A 17,112-nucleotide genomic window follows, 5' to 3' on the forward strand; every position below is an offset into this window, starting at 1 on the left:
GCTGGAATTTTTTCGGTACTTTCCAAATTTTCTATAATAAACATTAATTGTTTTTATGATGGGAAAGTGTTTTAGGAATAAAAGGCAAGGAAAAATTTTATAAACTCTGCATACAAACTTACTCAGAAGTTTCCAACTGTAAGAGGAAGAATGGGGGAAAAGTCAAAAACACTGAATTTTAGAGTTTAAACAGATCTCATAAATCATTAGGTTTGATATCTGCATTTTGAAGATGAGGGGGAAAAGAGGTTTATATTACACAGCTTCAAGTTCACACTATAAGTTCTAAAACCCAAAACTCTCCAGTTCATTATTCTAATACAAACTTCATACTCACTGAAGGCTAATCAAGATAAATATCCAAGTTGGATGTAAATCTGTACATTGAGTATGGCTTTAACTCTTTTAACATTTTTGTGATTATGCTTACAATGATATTTTTAACCTGTGATTTTTATAAGATTAAGAAAATACATTGAAATGTTATCAGGAGCTAAGTAGTTTTAATATATTCATTTTAATGTAATTAATGTATTTTTCAAATTTCCTTTGAAGATAGTATTAACTAATACTTCAGTGCTTCAGTGTTCTCATTCATAAAACAGGTATAACGGTATCCAGCTCATACAATCACAAATAAAGATAGGATCAGTACCTAGAACTGCACCTTCACAAAGAGTAAATGCTAAGTATTAGTTATTACTTTATAATAAAACTATAAACTGTCTCCTTACAATGGCGTTTAACTGCAGTATCAGGTTTCAGGTTAGACATTGGTCATTTTTCACCCATATAATGTAGGGGAAATGTTTCCTTTATTCAGGATTGGGATATTTCATTCAAGAGGCCAAAGATGTTTGGAAATCTAAATAAAAACCAATAAGCTCTTAGAGGCTGTGAAGACAACCTATTTTCTGATGGATACTAATTAGGGATGGGGCAGGATCTCCATGTGTGTAGGCATTTTCAGTAGTTTACATCACTATGTTGGACTTTTCTGTTAACTATTTCCTAGGGGAAAATTCTTCCTTCTGAATCTGCTGTCTTATAAGGAATGCCTGGTGGTTCCAGTGATGTTACTGTCTTTGTGACTAGACTGTTATGGAGAACTTACTTGGGTGGTTATTAAAGTGGACAAGATCCAACATGAATTATCCCAGTGAATTATTTTCCAGAAGCAGGTGATCCCTATTACTCTTGGGCCTCACCAGCTTGGAGGAAACACTGCCTTTTCCTCTGCTCCAAGCTCCGATACAGACACAAATGCCTCACCGCTGCTACCTAGCCCAGGAAGAGTGGGAAGTGACCTTTCTGTTTCCACTGCAGCACCTTTAGTCACTGTGTTGTTCCAACCTCCTGCTTCCAGATGTTCCACTTCGGAGCTTAGAATATTTAAGCAAATGCTCTCATCTTGAGGAGGGCACATGCCAAGATGTGGTTTATTTCTTCAATTCCTACCAGTGATCCACCTTCTAAGTAGACTGCCATTTGAGGGAGGAGGGCACCCATAGCATTTCTCTTACTAGAGTGGAGCTATTATATACATCATATTTAATAAATATAACTTCTCCACTTTATCTATCTGTATCTTTTAAGCAATCTTTATCAGTCATTATAAACAGAATTTTCTGTGGCAATGGAAATGTTCTGTATCTGCACTATCCAACAGAGTACCAAAGAGCCACATGTGGCTACTAAGCATCTGAAATATGGCTAATACTGGTAACTTAAATTTTATTTAATTGTAATTAAATATCACTGTGGCTAGTGGCTACTGGGTAGTGCAGCTCCTTATCTCTTTACATTTCACCTCAACTCCATGTGTGTCTCCAATTCATTTTTCTTCCTCAAATTTCATTTCATCCCCCTCTCTTCATTGTCTCTACATTTATATTTGTGTAATATATATACATATACATCTTTATTATATGATATGATAAAGACAGACTATGCATATATACATATACATCTTTATTATATGATATGATAAAGACAGACTATGCTAGGTTTTATAATTCCTTTATTACATGTTAATACATATTAACCTTTTTATAAGTTCTAGGAGGTGGGAAAAGCTGCCACTCAGTCTAACATCTTTAAAAAAAGAAATCTACTCTGTCTTTATTTTCTCTACACAAGAGAGTGAAAATCTAAATCAGGCAAAGAAATAATGTGAATATCACACTTTAATTACACCCAAGACTCCTCACAGAATCAATTACATTCCAGACCAACTTCATTTCTGAGACAATTACATCTCAGATGTCATGAAGAACTACCAAAAGGGTGCACGCCAGCATTATTGTACCTAATTTTGAAAAAAGGCAGACTCTATAAACAACAGAGAAGTAAGTATGGGGCAGATTAAGTCCAAATCTCAAAAAAAGATTGAATATATTATTTAAAAGAACTTAGGAATCCAGTTGCAATCACGGAGATGCTAAGAATATAACTAGGAACATAAACCCTTGCTTTTTGACAGCTCACACTACAGATATAAAAACACTGCAGACATCTTATACTCTTTTTACAGTATCCCTATAAATAAAACATAAATTCACTGGTTAAATGATAAAACAGATATAAACTAGCTAGAAAACCTCCAAGTCTCTTTGTTTTGGAGCTGAAACTCCTGGGGCATTTACTATATGCTAAGCAGTTTAAGCACCACAACTCATTTACATCCTGTAGTAATAATGTAAAGCAGGTATAATTATTATTTCTATTTTATAGACAAGGAAACTGAGGTAGAGAAAGATCAGATGATTTGCCGTATGCCACTCAGCTAGTGAGTAGTGAAGCCAGATTCTTAACTCAGGTAATCCAGTTCCAGAGTCCCTACTCTTCACCACAGAGCTAAAGTGCCTGGCTATGTGTTCACTAATTCAAGACCAAGCTGATTAACTGGGAAAAATGTCTAATCACAGGCATATGTTTCTAGCCTAGCCTTCTCTCTCAAACACACAAAAATATTTTTATTTGTAATTTAAAATATATCCTTAAGAAATCTGCAGAAGAAACAAAAGCCAAAACAAGAAGAAACAAAAGTAAAGTGTTTTTAAGAAAAACTCAGACTGAAACACTCAGTAAGATAATACAGACACATGTATTTTAAAAACTAATTACATAAGAATCTGACAAACAACTCCAAGATTAAGAATGGCTGATGTTAAAAAAAAAAAGTCTGAAATAGTCCCAAAATTAGCATGGGCAGAAAAATGCCAGAGCTACATTGTCAAAAATATACTCCACCAAAAAAAAAAAAAAAAAAAAAACCACCTCAGAGCTACAAGAAAGTTTATATGGAGCCAAAAAAGTTCCCTCCCAAAGTGAAGGGAACAGTCTTTCTCAAAGGAAAGCAGGGCGTTTGCTTTGATATCCCTACTGCATTAGGAACGGAAGCACAGGAAGAATGGCATGATGCATGGCACTGGCAGCTTTCTGTGGCCATGGAGCAGCCAGTTAGAAGGTCTACAGGAAGGATATCGAAACTTCCGAGGACAGCGGGAAGGCAATCGAGGCGTCGGGGACAGTGCGAGGGCAACGGAGTTGTCAGGGGACAGCAGGGAAAGAAGTAGAAGCTTCAGAGGACAGCGATCAGGAGATGGCAACAAAAAGTAACAGATTCCAAAACAAAGGTCAGAAGCAGAGTTTTAATAAAGCATTTGGACAGTAATTTGAGGTAGAGGATTTATCTGGCAAAAACAGAACTATGTTCAGCAATGTGGAACTGAACATTATTTTTCATACAAAGTAAAAAGCACATTGTATTGCCTTCCTGACCGCTTGCCCAGTCCCCATCTCTTCAAGAGAAAAAAGCTTCATCTAAATTATTTCATCTGACTGATTACTGTCATTTATAACTTTATTGCTACTTCCATCTTGGGTACTCCTTTGGAAAAGGTATAGGGATTCATTACATATTCTAATGTATTGTTTATAGACTATAAGATAAAGTCAAGCACGTATCTGCTGATACTTTTTAAGTTGACCTGTCTTTATACTTGGAAATGTCTCTTAATAGTAGGCTTCCCTGGTGGCTCAGATGGTAAAGACTCTCCTGCAATGCAGGATCCCTGGGTCGGGAAGATCCCCTGAAGAAGGAAATGGCAACCCACTCCAGTAATCTTGCCTGGAGAATTCCATGAACAGAGGAGCCTGGCAGACTACAGTCCATGGGGTTGCAAAGAGTCAGGCATGACTGAGCAACTACATCACTCACTATCACTCAAAAAAGCTCTAAATGATTTATGCTAAAATATTTTATTTATTGGAATTAACTTCAACATTCTTTAAAGAATAAAAAAAGACATATAATTATTTACTTTGCTTACTGAAGTGATCTTTTCTCAGAACTCATTACTTTCATCAAACATGTACTTTCAAATACCTATTTATTTGTACAATTCCTAAATCCTCAGATTAGGAAAAATAATCTAAAAGTAGAGAGAGAAAATGCTTTAAGCACTAACTGCAAGCAATAAAACATATAAGAAGCTAACCTACAAAGAACACATGTGAAAGTTTCTTAAAAAAGCAGACAGTAGCAGATGAAGCAGTATTTAACATTCACATTAAATAGGTCCAAACATTCCTATGAATTTCACCAAGCTTTATGGGCAGGACTATTTTCCAGTTGCTAGACATTTATAATGCAGATTCTTCAATGTCTCACTTTAACAAGCAACCTGTGCCTGTGGGGACTCCCAGCAGCACAGGGTGGGTCCAAGGACCACCTGACTAAGGGATACTGGTGGCATGGCTCCTGTGCTGGGGACAGAGGCAACGCTCCAGTCAGGTCTGGGCTGACTAGGCAAACTCGCAGAACCCTTGGTGCTAACATCTCCTCGGATGCCGATTCCCTATCCACCTGCCCCAGAGCTGTATCATCTGTGAACTGGCCAACTAAAAGCCAGTATTAAATCTCTTTTTTCAACAGAGATCAATAAAACACTGACAAAACCCTCCACTACCCCCATTAGAGGACCATGCTTGCTGTAAGCCAGAACAAGTACAACAGAAACAGCAACATCAACAAAACCCCACAGGACTATTAAAGGAAAACAACAGAAATGAGGAAGAATGATGAGAAAAGATAAACAATGTGGCATAAAGATTCAAGAGAATCAATATATATAATAGGAATTTAAGGAGACACTATGGTAGCTCAGACGGTAAAGAATCTACCTGCAATGCAGGAGATGCAAGTTCAATCCCCAGGTTGGGACGATTCCCTGGAGGACGGCATGGCAACCCACTCCAGTATTCTTTCCTGGAGAATCCCAAGGACAGAGGAGCCTGGCGGGGTCCATGAGGTCACAAAGAGTTGAACACAACTAAACAACTAACACTTTAATAAAAAATTAACAAAAATAAATGGCAACATACATTTTTCTGATAAAAGGGTACAGCAATGTCAAGCCAAATTAATGAAAGGCCAATATTCTATATATGTGATAGTCAAAGTGTTAAATGTGTAGGAGAAAAGAAAAAAATAACACGGTAACTAGGCCAAATGAAAAAAGAAAGTGACCCAAGAATTCTACATTCAGCCAAGTACTCATATGTGAGCAGAAAGGAAAGCCACTCACAGACATAACAAGACTTGCACTAATTTTGCTATTCATCAAGACTTCCACATGTCTGTCCTTTTTTTGACATAGTTGACTGCAATAGCTTTTCAAGTAAATTTTTAAATGACAAATAATATATGAATAATGTAATAAAATTAAAAAATAAGAAAAATGATTGTCTACAGACCACTAAAAGGATCTAGGATTCTGTAGGTGAACTGGTCGGTAAAGAGCAAAGAGAGGGAGAAAACTAAAAGAGAGCTATTATTTCAAAGTATGTGATTTCAATATCAATAGTAGGTTGTGGTTTTTACCTATAATTCTGGATTTTTGGTATAATCTACATTTTCCCCAGGAATCTATGTGAATGTATACAAAAACACACATACACACACAAATATATAAACATATAAATGAACAAAAACTTTTGTGACATTTTCTAAACAAAAATATGTAATAAATTTCTAGCTACTGTTCAGAAAATGGAGATTACTAGTCTGAAAACCATGTGCTCTCTTAGCATCAGAAACATTATTCAAGCAGAGGCTAGTTAACCTATCTTTTGAGAAGTGTGCTAAAATAATTTCCAGCACTGTGTAAATTAGATGATCTCCAAACCAAACATCAATCTAATACTACAACTATCATTTTTCAAAGAAATAACTCAATTTAAAAAATGGACAAAGGACTTCTCCAAAGAAGACAAATAAATCACTGACAAGCATGTGAAAAGATGACTATTAGGAGAACACAAAACAAAACCACAATGAGATACCATTTCATGCTTGTTAGAATGGTTATTGAGCAACAAAAACAGAAACAACAAATATTGACAAGGGATGTGGAAAAAGAGGAGCTCTGTGCATTGTTGGTAGGAATGCAAAATAGCTGTGGCCATTATAGATGGTATAGTATGGCAATAGCAGTTTCTCAGAAAAATGGAAAACAGAATTACCACATGACTCAGCAATCCCACTCCTGGGTATATAGCCAGAAGATGTGAAAGCAGGGACTCAAAAAGATATTTGCTATGAACCCATGTTCACAGCAGCATTATTCACAATAGCCAAAAGGAGGAAGCTCCTCCAGTGTTCACTGATGGATAATTGGGGAAAAAAAGAGAAGTTTATACATATTATAAAGTATTATTCAGCCCTAAAAAAGAAAATTCTTGGATTTCCCTGGTGGTCCAGTGGTTAAGAGACCACCTGCCAATGCAGGGGACAAACGTTCAACCCCTGGTCTGGGAAGATCCCACATGCTGTGAGACAATTAATTCTGTGCACCGCAACTACTGAAGTCCATGTGCCCTAGAGCCTGTGCTCTGCAACAAGAGAAGCCACTGCAATGACAAGCCCCACTCACTGCAACTAGAGAAAGCCCTCGAGCAGCAACGAACACCCAGCGCAGCCAAAAATAAATTCTTTAAAAAAGAAAATTCTGGCATATAACATGGATGAACCTAGAGAATATAATCCTAAGTGAAATAAAAGTGGTAGTTGTTCAGTCGTTTCCAACTCTGTGTGACCCCATGAACTGGAGCCTGGCAGCCTCTCTGTCCACGGGATCCTCCAGGCAAGAATACTGGAGTGGGCTGCCATGCCCTTCTCCAGGGGATCTTCCCACCCTAGGGATTAAACCTGGGTCTCTCGCACTGCAGGCAAATTCTTTTATCATCTGAGCCACCTGGGAAGCCCCTGCCATCAAAAAGACAAATATTGAATGATTACACTTGTATTATATATCCAGTATAGACTTATTCACAGATACCATCTCATCTATAGACTTGTCAGGGGTGGTAGGGAATGGGGAGTTGATTAATGGGTATAGTTTCAGTTCTGCTACATGAAAACAGTTCTGCAGACTGGCTACAAAAGAACATGAATATACCTAACAGTATTGAACTGCACACTTTTAAAAATGGTTAAGATGGTCAACTGTATATATATTTTTTAACTGTATATTTATCTTACAATTTTTTGTTAAGTGTAAAAGAAAAAAAACTATACCATTACTTTAACTGCTCCCAGAATTTATCCCACTTAAGATTTTTCTGGGTATTATGCAATTTAAAGGATTTGGTAATAGGGCAAAAGCAAAAAAAAAAACAAAAACAAAAAAAAAAAACATTTTGGTAGGTATTTATTGCCAACTGTCTTTCACAAAGAATGGGTGACAGATACATGAATTTACATCAACAGTGTAAGAGACCCACTCCCATCTCCCATTGCCATTGTACAGGATACCATTTCATTTTCTTAAACTTGTAGCTAACTTGAGCATGAAAATCATATCATGTATTACTTTTTCATTTTTCCCCTACTTTTAAGAATTTATGAAACCATGATCACAGATAAGCATATTCTTAAACTGGAAAAAAATAAATGCTAAACAGTAGGCAGGCGGCTAAAGAAATACTTCTTTACAACAGAATACGATCTAGATATTAAAACGAGAGTCTCTGGAATCATAGGAAAATATTTACAGTACACACGTAAAAAGGACAATGTATAAAAATGTCATGCATGCTAATGCAATGACTGACCCATCTTCCAAATCTTGTCAAGGGTTATTTCAAGAGGAATGAGACTTTAGGTGGTATCTGTGCTTACCAATAGTTTCTAAACTATGAGGAGCAAGTACTACTCATACAATATTTCTTAAAAGGACTAATATTTATTGGCCCCCTCAAGCTAGCTCTCGGAGAAGGCAACAGCACCCCACTCCAGTACTCTTGCCTGGAAAATCCCATGGATGGAGGAGCCTGGTAGGCTGTAATCCATGGGGTCGCCAAGAGTCGGACACAACTGAGCTACTTCACTTTCACGCATTGGAGAAGGAAATGGCAACCCACTCCAGTGTTCTTGCCTGGAGAATCCCAGGGATGGGGGAGCCTGGTGGGCTGCCGTCTATGGGGTCGCACAGAGTCGGACACGACTGAAGTGACTTAGCAGCAGCAGCAAGCTAGCTCTCTAGTTTAATATCCTTTTAGTCAATGACAGAATCATTTGCACCATGGTTTTCAATCTAATTTATCACTGATTCCTCTTACTCCTCTGACCCAATTAACAAATTATGGTGATTCAATTGTTCCCCATACCTGCCCATTCCTTTATTTTCTCATTTACTATCATCAACTATAGTTTAGGCCTTCATTACCCACAATATAAAATTTCCAATTAAGTCCAATCTGGTCTCCCTATCGCAAATCTCTTGCCATTCTAATCCACTTGGCAACTACAACCAGGTTTCCAAACACTGCTAATGCTACAAGTCCTCTCTGGCCTCTGGGCTGTTATAACCATCTGCTCAGCCAGCCATTCAGAGCCGATCACAATTTGATCCCAACCTACTTTTCAATCTCATCTCACTCCTAATAATTCTCAGCTGCTACAGGAACAACAAATAATTGTAGCAGCTGTCAGTTATTGAGCACTTTACTACACACAGGGTGCTAATTGCTTTATATGCATAAATTCCGTAATCACAATGCTTCTCTTGAAGGTATGAGTTCTCTTCCACAAAGGAGTTAACAAGCAGAGAGCAATTAGAGTTTAGTTCCTCTTTTTATGTAAAAGAAGAAACAGACGAGGACTGATTTCATTTGCAGCTACAGTTCTTCCACCTGTGATGCTTATAAATTCAGCACTTATGGACTGCTGAGTATTACTGTTCGTTATTCATGTTTTCTAATATATCATTAAAGTGTTATTCTACTAAAGACAAAAAGTAAACAGGTAAAATAATTTTAAAATTCCAAAATGGTCTTTCATTCTTTTGTTCAAAATTCTCAGCTGCAGTTCTAGAATCCACAGTCCTTTAACACAAAACCCCTTTTTAAAAAAGTACTGGGCTTATACTAATATGACTTAAAAATTAACTTATTTTCTGCTGAATATAATTTTCTTCAAAAACCTCAAGTATCTTTAATCATTTTGTCTCAAAGCATCATTCTTTCTGATTTAATTACAAAAGAAATCACAAATTTAAAATACAAAGATTACATACTGTTTGCAAACTATATTCGTATTAGTATTCATTCATTCATTCATCATTTGATGGCCAACTATCATTTTACTGACTCAACAAAAACACCTGCCTATTAGGAAAAAAAGTACTGCTCCAAACCCTTAAGGTATGACAATAAACATGAGAAAAAAGTTCTTCCTCTCATGGTACTCACATTTCAGCCAGATACAGATATAACTAAGTATATAATAAAGTTTTAAATTTCAAACAGTGATTTAAGTTCCATGAAGAAAAAAACTTAAAAAAAAAAAAGATAATGTAGTACAGTGGGAGGAAGCAATATATCAGCAATGTAATCAGAAGGGTAGGTGGAATTTAATGAGACAAGGGTTCTAAGAAGGTGATACAGGAATGAAAAAAAAAGGAACCAAGTTCCCAGGTGGCGCTCGTGGTGAAGAATCCACCTGCCAATGCAGGTTAGACATGAAATGCGGGTTTGATCAGTGGGCTGGGAAGATGCCTTGGAGGGCATGGCAAGCCACTCCAGTATTCTCGCTGGAGAATCCCATGGACGGAAGAGCCTAGCAGGCTGCAGTCCACAGTGTCGCACAGAGTCTGACACAACTGAAGCGACTTAGCACGAAGTAAAGACCAGGAGACAGCACTGCAGCCACTTTGTTAACAACTGGCAAAGCAAAAGCCCTGGTGTGAAAACTTGCTTCATCTGCTTAAACTGATGCCTCTGAGACATTACAAAACAGAGACGCGAGACTAGTCATCTCATTGGCCATGTATGGGGTCTAAATAAGATCCAAAAGTGTAATAGGAAGCATTGGAGAGTTTTACACGGGGGTCTGATGAGACCTGTTTTCTTCTCAAAACACCAATCTAGCTCCTGTGATGCAGAGAGTTAAGAGAAGGCACAGGAACCTCAGCTGTTAAAACAATAGAGGCAACAGACAACAGTGTGGTCTAGCAGGAGTTATGAAACATATATTATTACTTCTATTTAATTAGACATGAAAGGTCTTCCATTTACATAACAAACTGAACTCCACTCCCTCCCCAAAAGTCACTAAAATAATAAAACAAGCTATCAAGGCAGAAACCCACAAGGAAAAAGGAGGAACCACAGTATACAGATGTCCTGGAAGTTTTAGAAAACAGAAAAAAAATGAAACAAGGGATAATGACCAAGGGTAATATAATTCATCCTGAGGAAGTTTGAACGTTCTGAGGACTCTGAGACACCAAGCTCCTTGAAATGTAATGGTGAGCCTTGTTTTGACAATGAAGACCAAATAGATACATCTTCCCATCAATCTGTTAAAACTCATCCCATGGAGCCAAAAGATGAGGGATAAGAAACTAAGCCAAAGACCTGCTCCTGAAGATCCGAATCACACAGATAAGAGGTGAGGCACTGCTCTGAACACAGATGTCCTATGTTAGCTGCTGAGCAAATGTGAACCATTTTCTCTAGAGAAAAGCCATGGCCCAGAAGAGAAGACCTATACAGATTAACGATTATCTGAGAATCATCAAAGACAATGACCTAATATAATCTTACTGAAAGTCTTTAACATCAATCAGCAATTTCATCTTTAGGAATTCATCACAAGAGGTAAGTGAGTAGGGAGTTAATAAAAGAAATGTTCACTGGGAATTCCCTGGAAGTCCAGTGGCTAGGACTCAGTGCTTTCATTGCTGAGGGGTCAGGGAACTAAGATCCCACAAGCCTTGCAGTACAGCCAGAAAAAAAAAACTGTTCACTGCAATACTGTTTATAGTATCAAACCAATGGAAACAATCAGTCATAAAGAACAGATAGTTATGATATATCCATATATTAAAAAAGAAAATAGTCACATGATAAGATGCACATATCACCTGAAAAGGATAACAGGCAAAATACATGGACCCAATTAATACATACGGCTAAGCCTTTTGCTTATATAGCTTTTCTCCCATGATGAAAACAGCTTACTGGAATAGTTATTAAAAATATTTAAAAGATTACATAATCCTTGAAAAATGGATATACTAACCATAGCAAAGTTTTAAACTTAATATTTCAACCTCAAAAAATAATTAGGACACTAGTAACATTTGCTTCTTTAAAAAAAATGCATATAGCTCCATCTTATTAATTTTAAATTTTAATGAAATCAGTATGATTTCAATGGAAAGACAAAGTATAAAGAAATAACTAATGATTCCATAAGCAGTTCTCCATATTCTTACTACTATGCCCTTGAATGATTCTTGTAATTTGATAAATCAATAAATAACAATCGAAAAGCTACATGCAAACACCTGTAGCATTTTAAAATCTTTAATTCTGCATCTTCAGTGCTATATAAATATTAAAATATTCTTAGTTCCTATATTGGGAGATATAAGCATTTCTAATCACTAAATGTTTCAAGCAAAACAAAATTTACCTTTATGCATTTTTAAAAAATGGAAATTAAACTTTTTGGAAAGCAAACAATTTTATAAAAGCAAGCACTCTTGAAAACGCCAAGTAAATTAAGAAATGTCTACTTAGGAAGATGTCATTTAAAATATTAATTATAAATAAAGGCAAATACAAAAAAGACAGTAAGAGGGAAGAATTCATAAGCACAATAGTCATTAGAAAAAATCAGACAAGAAAAATAACCAAAAGTAATAAAAACAAAAATCTACCAAGTAATTAAATGTGTGTAAAACAAATAGGCCAGTAGAATAGAAAAATGACTACATTCACAAATATACATGTATATACAGAAATATGATCAAAATTATATTTTACAATATAGCAAAATAGACTATTATTAAATGACTAGTCATTAATCAATGACAAGGGGACATTTACTATCATTTTCGAACAGTTAGTTATATCCCTATATCATATATATCATGAACAAAAAGTCCTCATGGATAAAATTATTAGGGAAAAAAACTACAGAAAACTTGCATAGTATTTTTGTAATTATGAATTGAGAAGGCAATCCTAACTATATTCAAAAAACCTAGAATTTATAAAGGCAAAGACAAATAGTAATTTGTCACGGAACCATAAACCTAGAACCAAAGTTAAAGAGATACAGAAAATTTGCAGCAGAAATGAAGTGGCTAACAAATATTTTTAAACGACCAACCTAAGCAAACAAAAAAAAATTTTTTAACCTATCAGATATGCAAAAAAATTGTAATATTTTTATATGATTCATTTTTAAAATTTTTATTGAATTTGTTACAATATTGCTTCTGTTTTCTGTTTTGGTTTTTTGGCCAGGAGGCATGTGAGATCTTAAATTTCCCTGACTGGGGAGTGAACACACACCCTCTGCACTGAAGGCTAAGTCTTAACCACTGGACCATCTGATTTTGCACCAGATAGGCAAAGATCACTGACTTCAGTATTGGGTGAGGTTGTGCAGGAAAAGATGCACTCCCACTTCAAAGAGTTGAAAAAAGCAAAATCAACATTTAACCAGTCATTCTTCTTGACCCAGCTATTCTATTCTACTTCTGAAACTCAATCCTACAGATATATACTAGCACAACTAAATAAACCTGCATCAACAGGATGTCCTCTGTAATACTACCTGTAATGCACAAAACTAATAAAAACACCTCAATGGGTACAATCTGACACCATGAGGGACAGACTTAAACAAACAATATTCATACCATGAATATTATGTCCTCATTTTTTAAAATCAGGTAAATCTGAATATACTGATAAAAGACTGCAAAGGATAAACACTTTCCTGATAGCTTTCCCACCCCGACTTCTAAAACTTGGAACTATGATTTGATTTCGCCTTTTAAGAGCCATCAAACCATGATTTCCAATTTTCTATGGAATTCTACCAATTTAAAATTGATCAAAGTATCATGAGATAAATAGGTATTTTTTAAAAGCCTGTTTTTTATACCAACTGTATCATGAAAAGAAAAGTTACCTGCTTTAATAACCAGCTATAGTTACAAGTCTAAAAAGTGATTCATAATTTTCAAAAAATTTTTAAAACACTTCATGTTTTCATTCATTACAAATGTTTTAATACTGGTTTCCTTAAGAAATATGAAATAGCCAATTCCTGAACCGATACTTTATTTATATCCCTCCTTCTTTTTAAGAGCAATTAAGGACATGTCAATACCTGGTCAATCACACTTAAAGTTCAAGGATGCCTGACAAGTGAAAATTATGTGATGCTATCACAGCTGATATGAGCTGACCTCTCAGTCTCAACTTCAAAGGGCTGCCACCTATTTGGCACAAAACATGTCTAAAAAACTCAAATTATTTTCACATCTTCTGACAAAACAATCACCTAGTTATAAATGATAATTTACAAAGAGTGCTCCGGAACAACTTCCTAGCTTATTAGAAATCTAAATATTTTTTACTTGTAAGAAGCACCTGACACAATTTAGGTGTTTTATGATAACAAAAATCTAGTCATTCTAAAACACAACAAAAAAGTTCTTAGAACACCTTATTTTGAGAAAAGTGACTATCTTTGAGGAGGGAGGAAACAGAGATACGGCTTTAGCTGCTGCTATAATCTTACACTGAAGCAAAAACTGGAAGCAAAATTTTCATTCTGGAGGCAGACTGCTTCGGTTCTAAACAATTCACTACCTCTTTATGACCTTGAACAAATTATTTAATCTCCTTCCATTTCCTTTATTTATAAAATTCATATAATAATGTTTCCTGCTACACAGGATTAAATCAGTTGATAAACGTGAAGTGCTTAGAACAGTACCTGACATATGGTAAATTTCACTGCCATTATTATCATCAGCCTCACTACCTGTAATTGTCAATCATGAAATCTGGCTTCCTGGAAGGCACTGGGATAAGAGGAGGTTAGGTCAGATGGTATCTGATCATGTTTCTATACATTTCAAAGATAAATGCTATTTTTGTAACCAGTGATATATAACCAGTTTAAGTGGGAAAGCAGTATGAAGTGGAATAATGAAGTTTCGGTCTTCAATTTTCAAAAACATGAGACAATTCAGGCTTTGGAGTTTGATATTTATTTTTAGCAGGAAGAATATGCTAAGGTTCATGACATCGTTAGAAGATACGCCCATGTCCAATACCTGCAACAGAAGCTCAACAGAAGTTAAAGAAACCATACCAAAGACTAAAGACAAAAATTACATGTCATTACTTACCCTTAATTCTGCTAACAGTAAAACAAGTAACAGTGTGTTTAAGACTGAAGTTCCATCACAAGGTCAAAAACTGGTTAAGTTAATTATCAAACTTATTTTTTGGAAAGTTCTCTCTGTTCTATGCAAAATTGGGCAACCTCTCTAAAGGTGAGCGAAATGCCAACAACTATGCTCTGAGTGTGTATGTGTGAGCAGAGGAGGGGCAGACTGAAAAGGGGTAACGCTACATGGTGCTGACAGGACGGGTGGGAGAGCTCTGAGGCTGGTACTTAGTCAACTGCGATCACAGTAGAAATGGTAATCGTCTTTGGCACAATTAGAGACTGCTAAAACAACTAAACTCTAATAAATAAAAGCAACTTAACAGATGCAGCATCATAACATACTTAGAAATTTAAAGAGAACTGTCTTAAAAGGGATCCAGACATTAGAAATTCTAAGTATTATTAGAAAAAGAAATTACTATAGAAGCAAACAATTTTAACAAGAACTAATCAGATTAAAGATTCTGTTAAATAAAATCAAATCTGGTTCATTCCCTACCCCTGACAATGGCTATTCTGCTCAAAGGAAATTTGAGTTTCTTCTTTTAACCCCTGCACCTGACAAGACTTCTTGTCAACAATATCAATCATCATTCAATTTAAAGCAGCAATAACCTTCTACTTAAGGGTGTGTCTAACCCGAGAGTGGAGGAGAAATATGTTAAGATTCAAGAATGGAATAATGAAGTAACCTGAAGACTACCTTTCCTAAGCAAAAATTATAAAACTGCTCAGGAATAGGGAAACTGGGGACTGGCATACCGATAACAGAAAGTCTTTATTTCTTAATTGTATACCCAAAAGACTGCATGTACTCAGAACAGGAATTAAGTCCAAACAATACTTATTGTAGCTAAGACCAGACTTTATACTAACTGCTATTTTCCCATTATTTTTGTTACTGAGGATAAGGGTTTCAACGCATAAGATGAATTACTATTACTGGAATATCACATGAGTAATTTTAAAACACAACCAATTTTTGCTCATTTCAAATCTCTAAATTTTCTTAGGCAGACTGATTTGGTTCAAGTAAAAAACCAATTAATGTAGCTTAATTGGAGTAGCTTACCTGGGCCATTGTCTAAAAAGTCAAAATGTGCAGGAATATTAAGCTATTTTAAAGTTCCTACCAAAAAGAAATTTAATAAACAAACACTAAATAAGGAAAAGGTTACGCACTTCCAATTTATGTTCTTTCTCTGCAAGGGCTTCCTTTTGACAACGAAGAAAATCTGCTAACATTCGAGTGAGCTGCTTCCTATCATCTATTTCAGCCGCCAACCTGCCGTTGTAGTCTGCCAGCAACATACAAGCATCCTCTACCATTTTAGAAAGTCTTTCTCCAGACTCTTTATCTAAGAAAAGCACAGGGTAACAAAAGTATTACACAACAAAAACAAGGCCATATGCTGTTTCCTTACCCTATCCCCCTGAAAAGTTCAGATCAGACTTGCTTTTCTTACCCGTTATTTTATCTAGAAGGGATACTTCTTGAACTTCAACAGGCAAAGAAGCTATCCTTTGATGAACTGCTGCATCACCAGAAGCTGCATTTTCTAGATCTTGCAATGCTCTAACGAGATCTAGAGTCTAAAAAGTTATACAACTTTAGAACCAAAATTAGTGAAGTTTAAACAAATATAAAAGACTTAAATTCATTTCATATTCCTTAATCTGACTATCTGACTATTAAAATGATGTGATTCATTTGTAAACCAAATATATACAGTGGTAAGAGGGAAGGCAGGCTATAGCTTCAACCTGGAGAATACAAGTTTTATGAATGACATATTCATTATATATTATCATTATACTAATACATAAGAAGAATTTCTAGTACTAAATTAGATATTGGGGGGGTGGAAAATAAAAATTATCATCTATCATAACACAGAAGAGCCCCCCCCCAAATTCTATCTCCCAATGAAGTAACTAAAGCATAAGAGAAATGCACTACTGGAATATGTATGTTCACATATGATACCTTCAATTATTCTATGGTTTGTTACTAAGATCAATAAAATATTACAAAGTTCCATATATCTGGTGACTAATATTTATATAATGCTTAATCAACATTTTAACATCACTATTTCAGTTGCACTGTTTTCATACCGGCTATAATTAGGAGGGATGGGCAAATCTTTGCTGACAATTCATAACATCTCTAAAATTATTCCAAAGAAAACTGAGTAAATTTTCTTTTTCCTAGTCTCCATTCCCATCCACATCCTTTTACTTTTTTTCTTTTTTTCATCTCTAAGCCTAGATTCTGGAACACTAAGAAATTACACACATACACGAAAAGTGTAGAATATTATTAACTCTGTACATAT

The 17,112-nt window shown here is 35.6% G+C and overlaps 1 protein-coding gene across 4 annotated transcripts in view; it reads right to left on the reverse strand.

Moving 5' to 3' along the window:
- Positions 1-17,112, reverse strand: part of RPRD1A (regulation of nuclear pre-mRNA domain containing 1A) — an 85,474-nt gene that overhangs the window by 38,985 nt on the left and 29,377 nt on the right. For 3 of the 4 annotated variants that reach the window (XR_011482766.1, XM_020901162.2, XM_020901161.2), the window contains exons 5-6: positions 16,240-16,366; positions 15,956-16,131 (exon numbers count right to left, since the gene is read on the reverse strand). Coding sequence is in view for 3 of the 4 variants with exons in the window: in XM_020901162.2 (XP_020756821.1) it covers positions 15,956-16,131; positions 16,240-16,366 (303 nt within the window). In the remaining variant the exon portion in view is untranslated. Of the gene's footprint in view, positions 1-8,703; positions 14,655-15,955; positions 16,132-16,239; positions 16,367-17,112 lie in introns of those variants that run through there. The other variant, XM_020901163.2, reaches the window with a different exon arrangement.

Source organism: Odocoileus virginianus, chromosome 22 (assembly GCF_023699985.2).
Source record: "Odocoileus virginianus isolate 20LAN1187 ecotype Illinois chromosome 22, Ovbor_1.2, whole genome shotgun sequence".
Classification (NCBI taxonomy): Eukaryota; Metazoa; Chordata; class Mammalia; order Artiodactyla; family Cervidae; genus Odocoileus; species Odocoileus virginianus.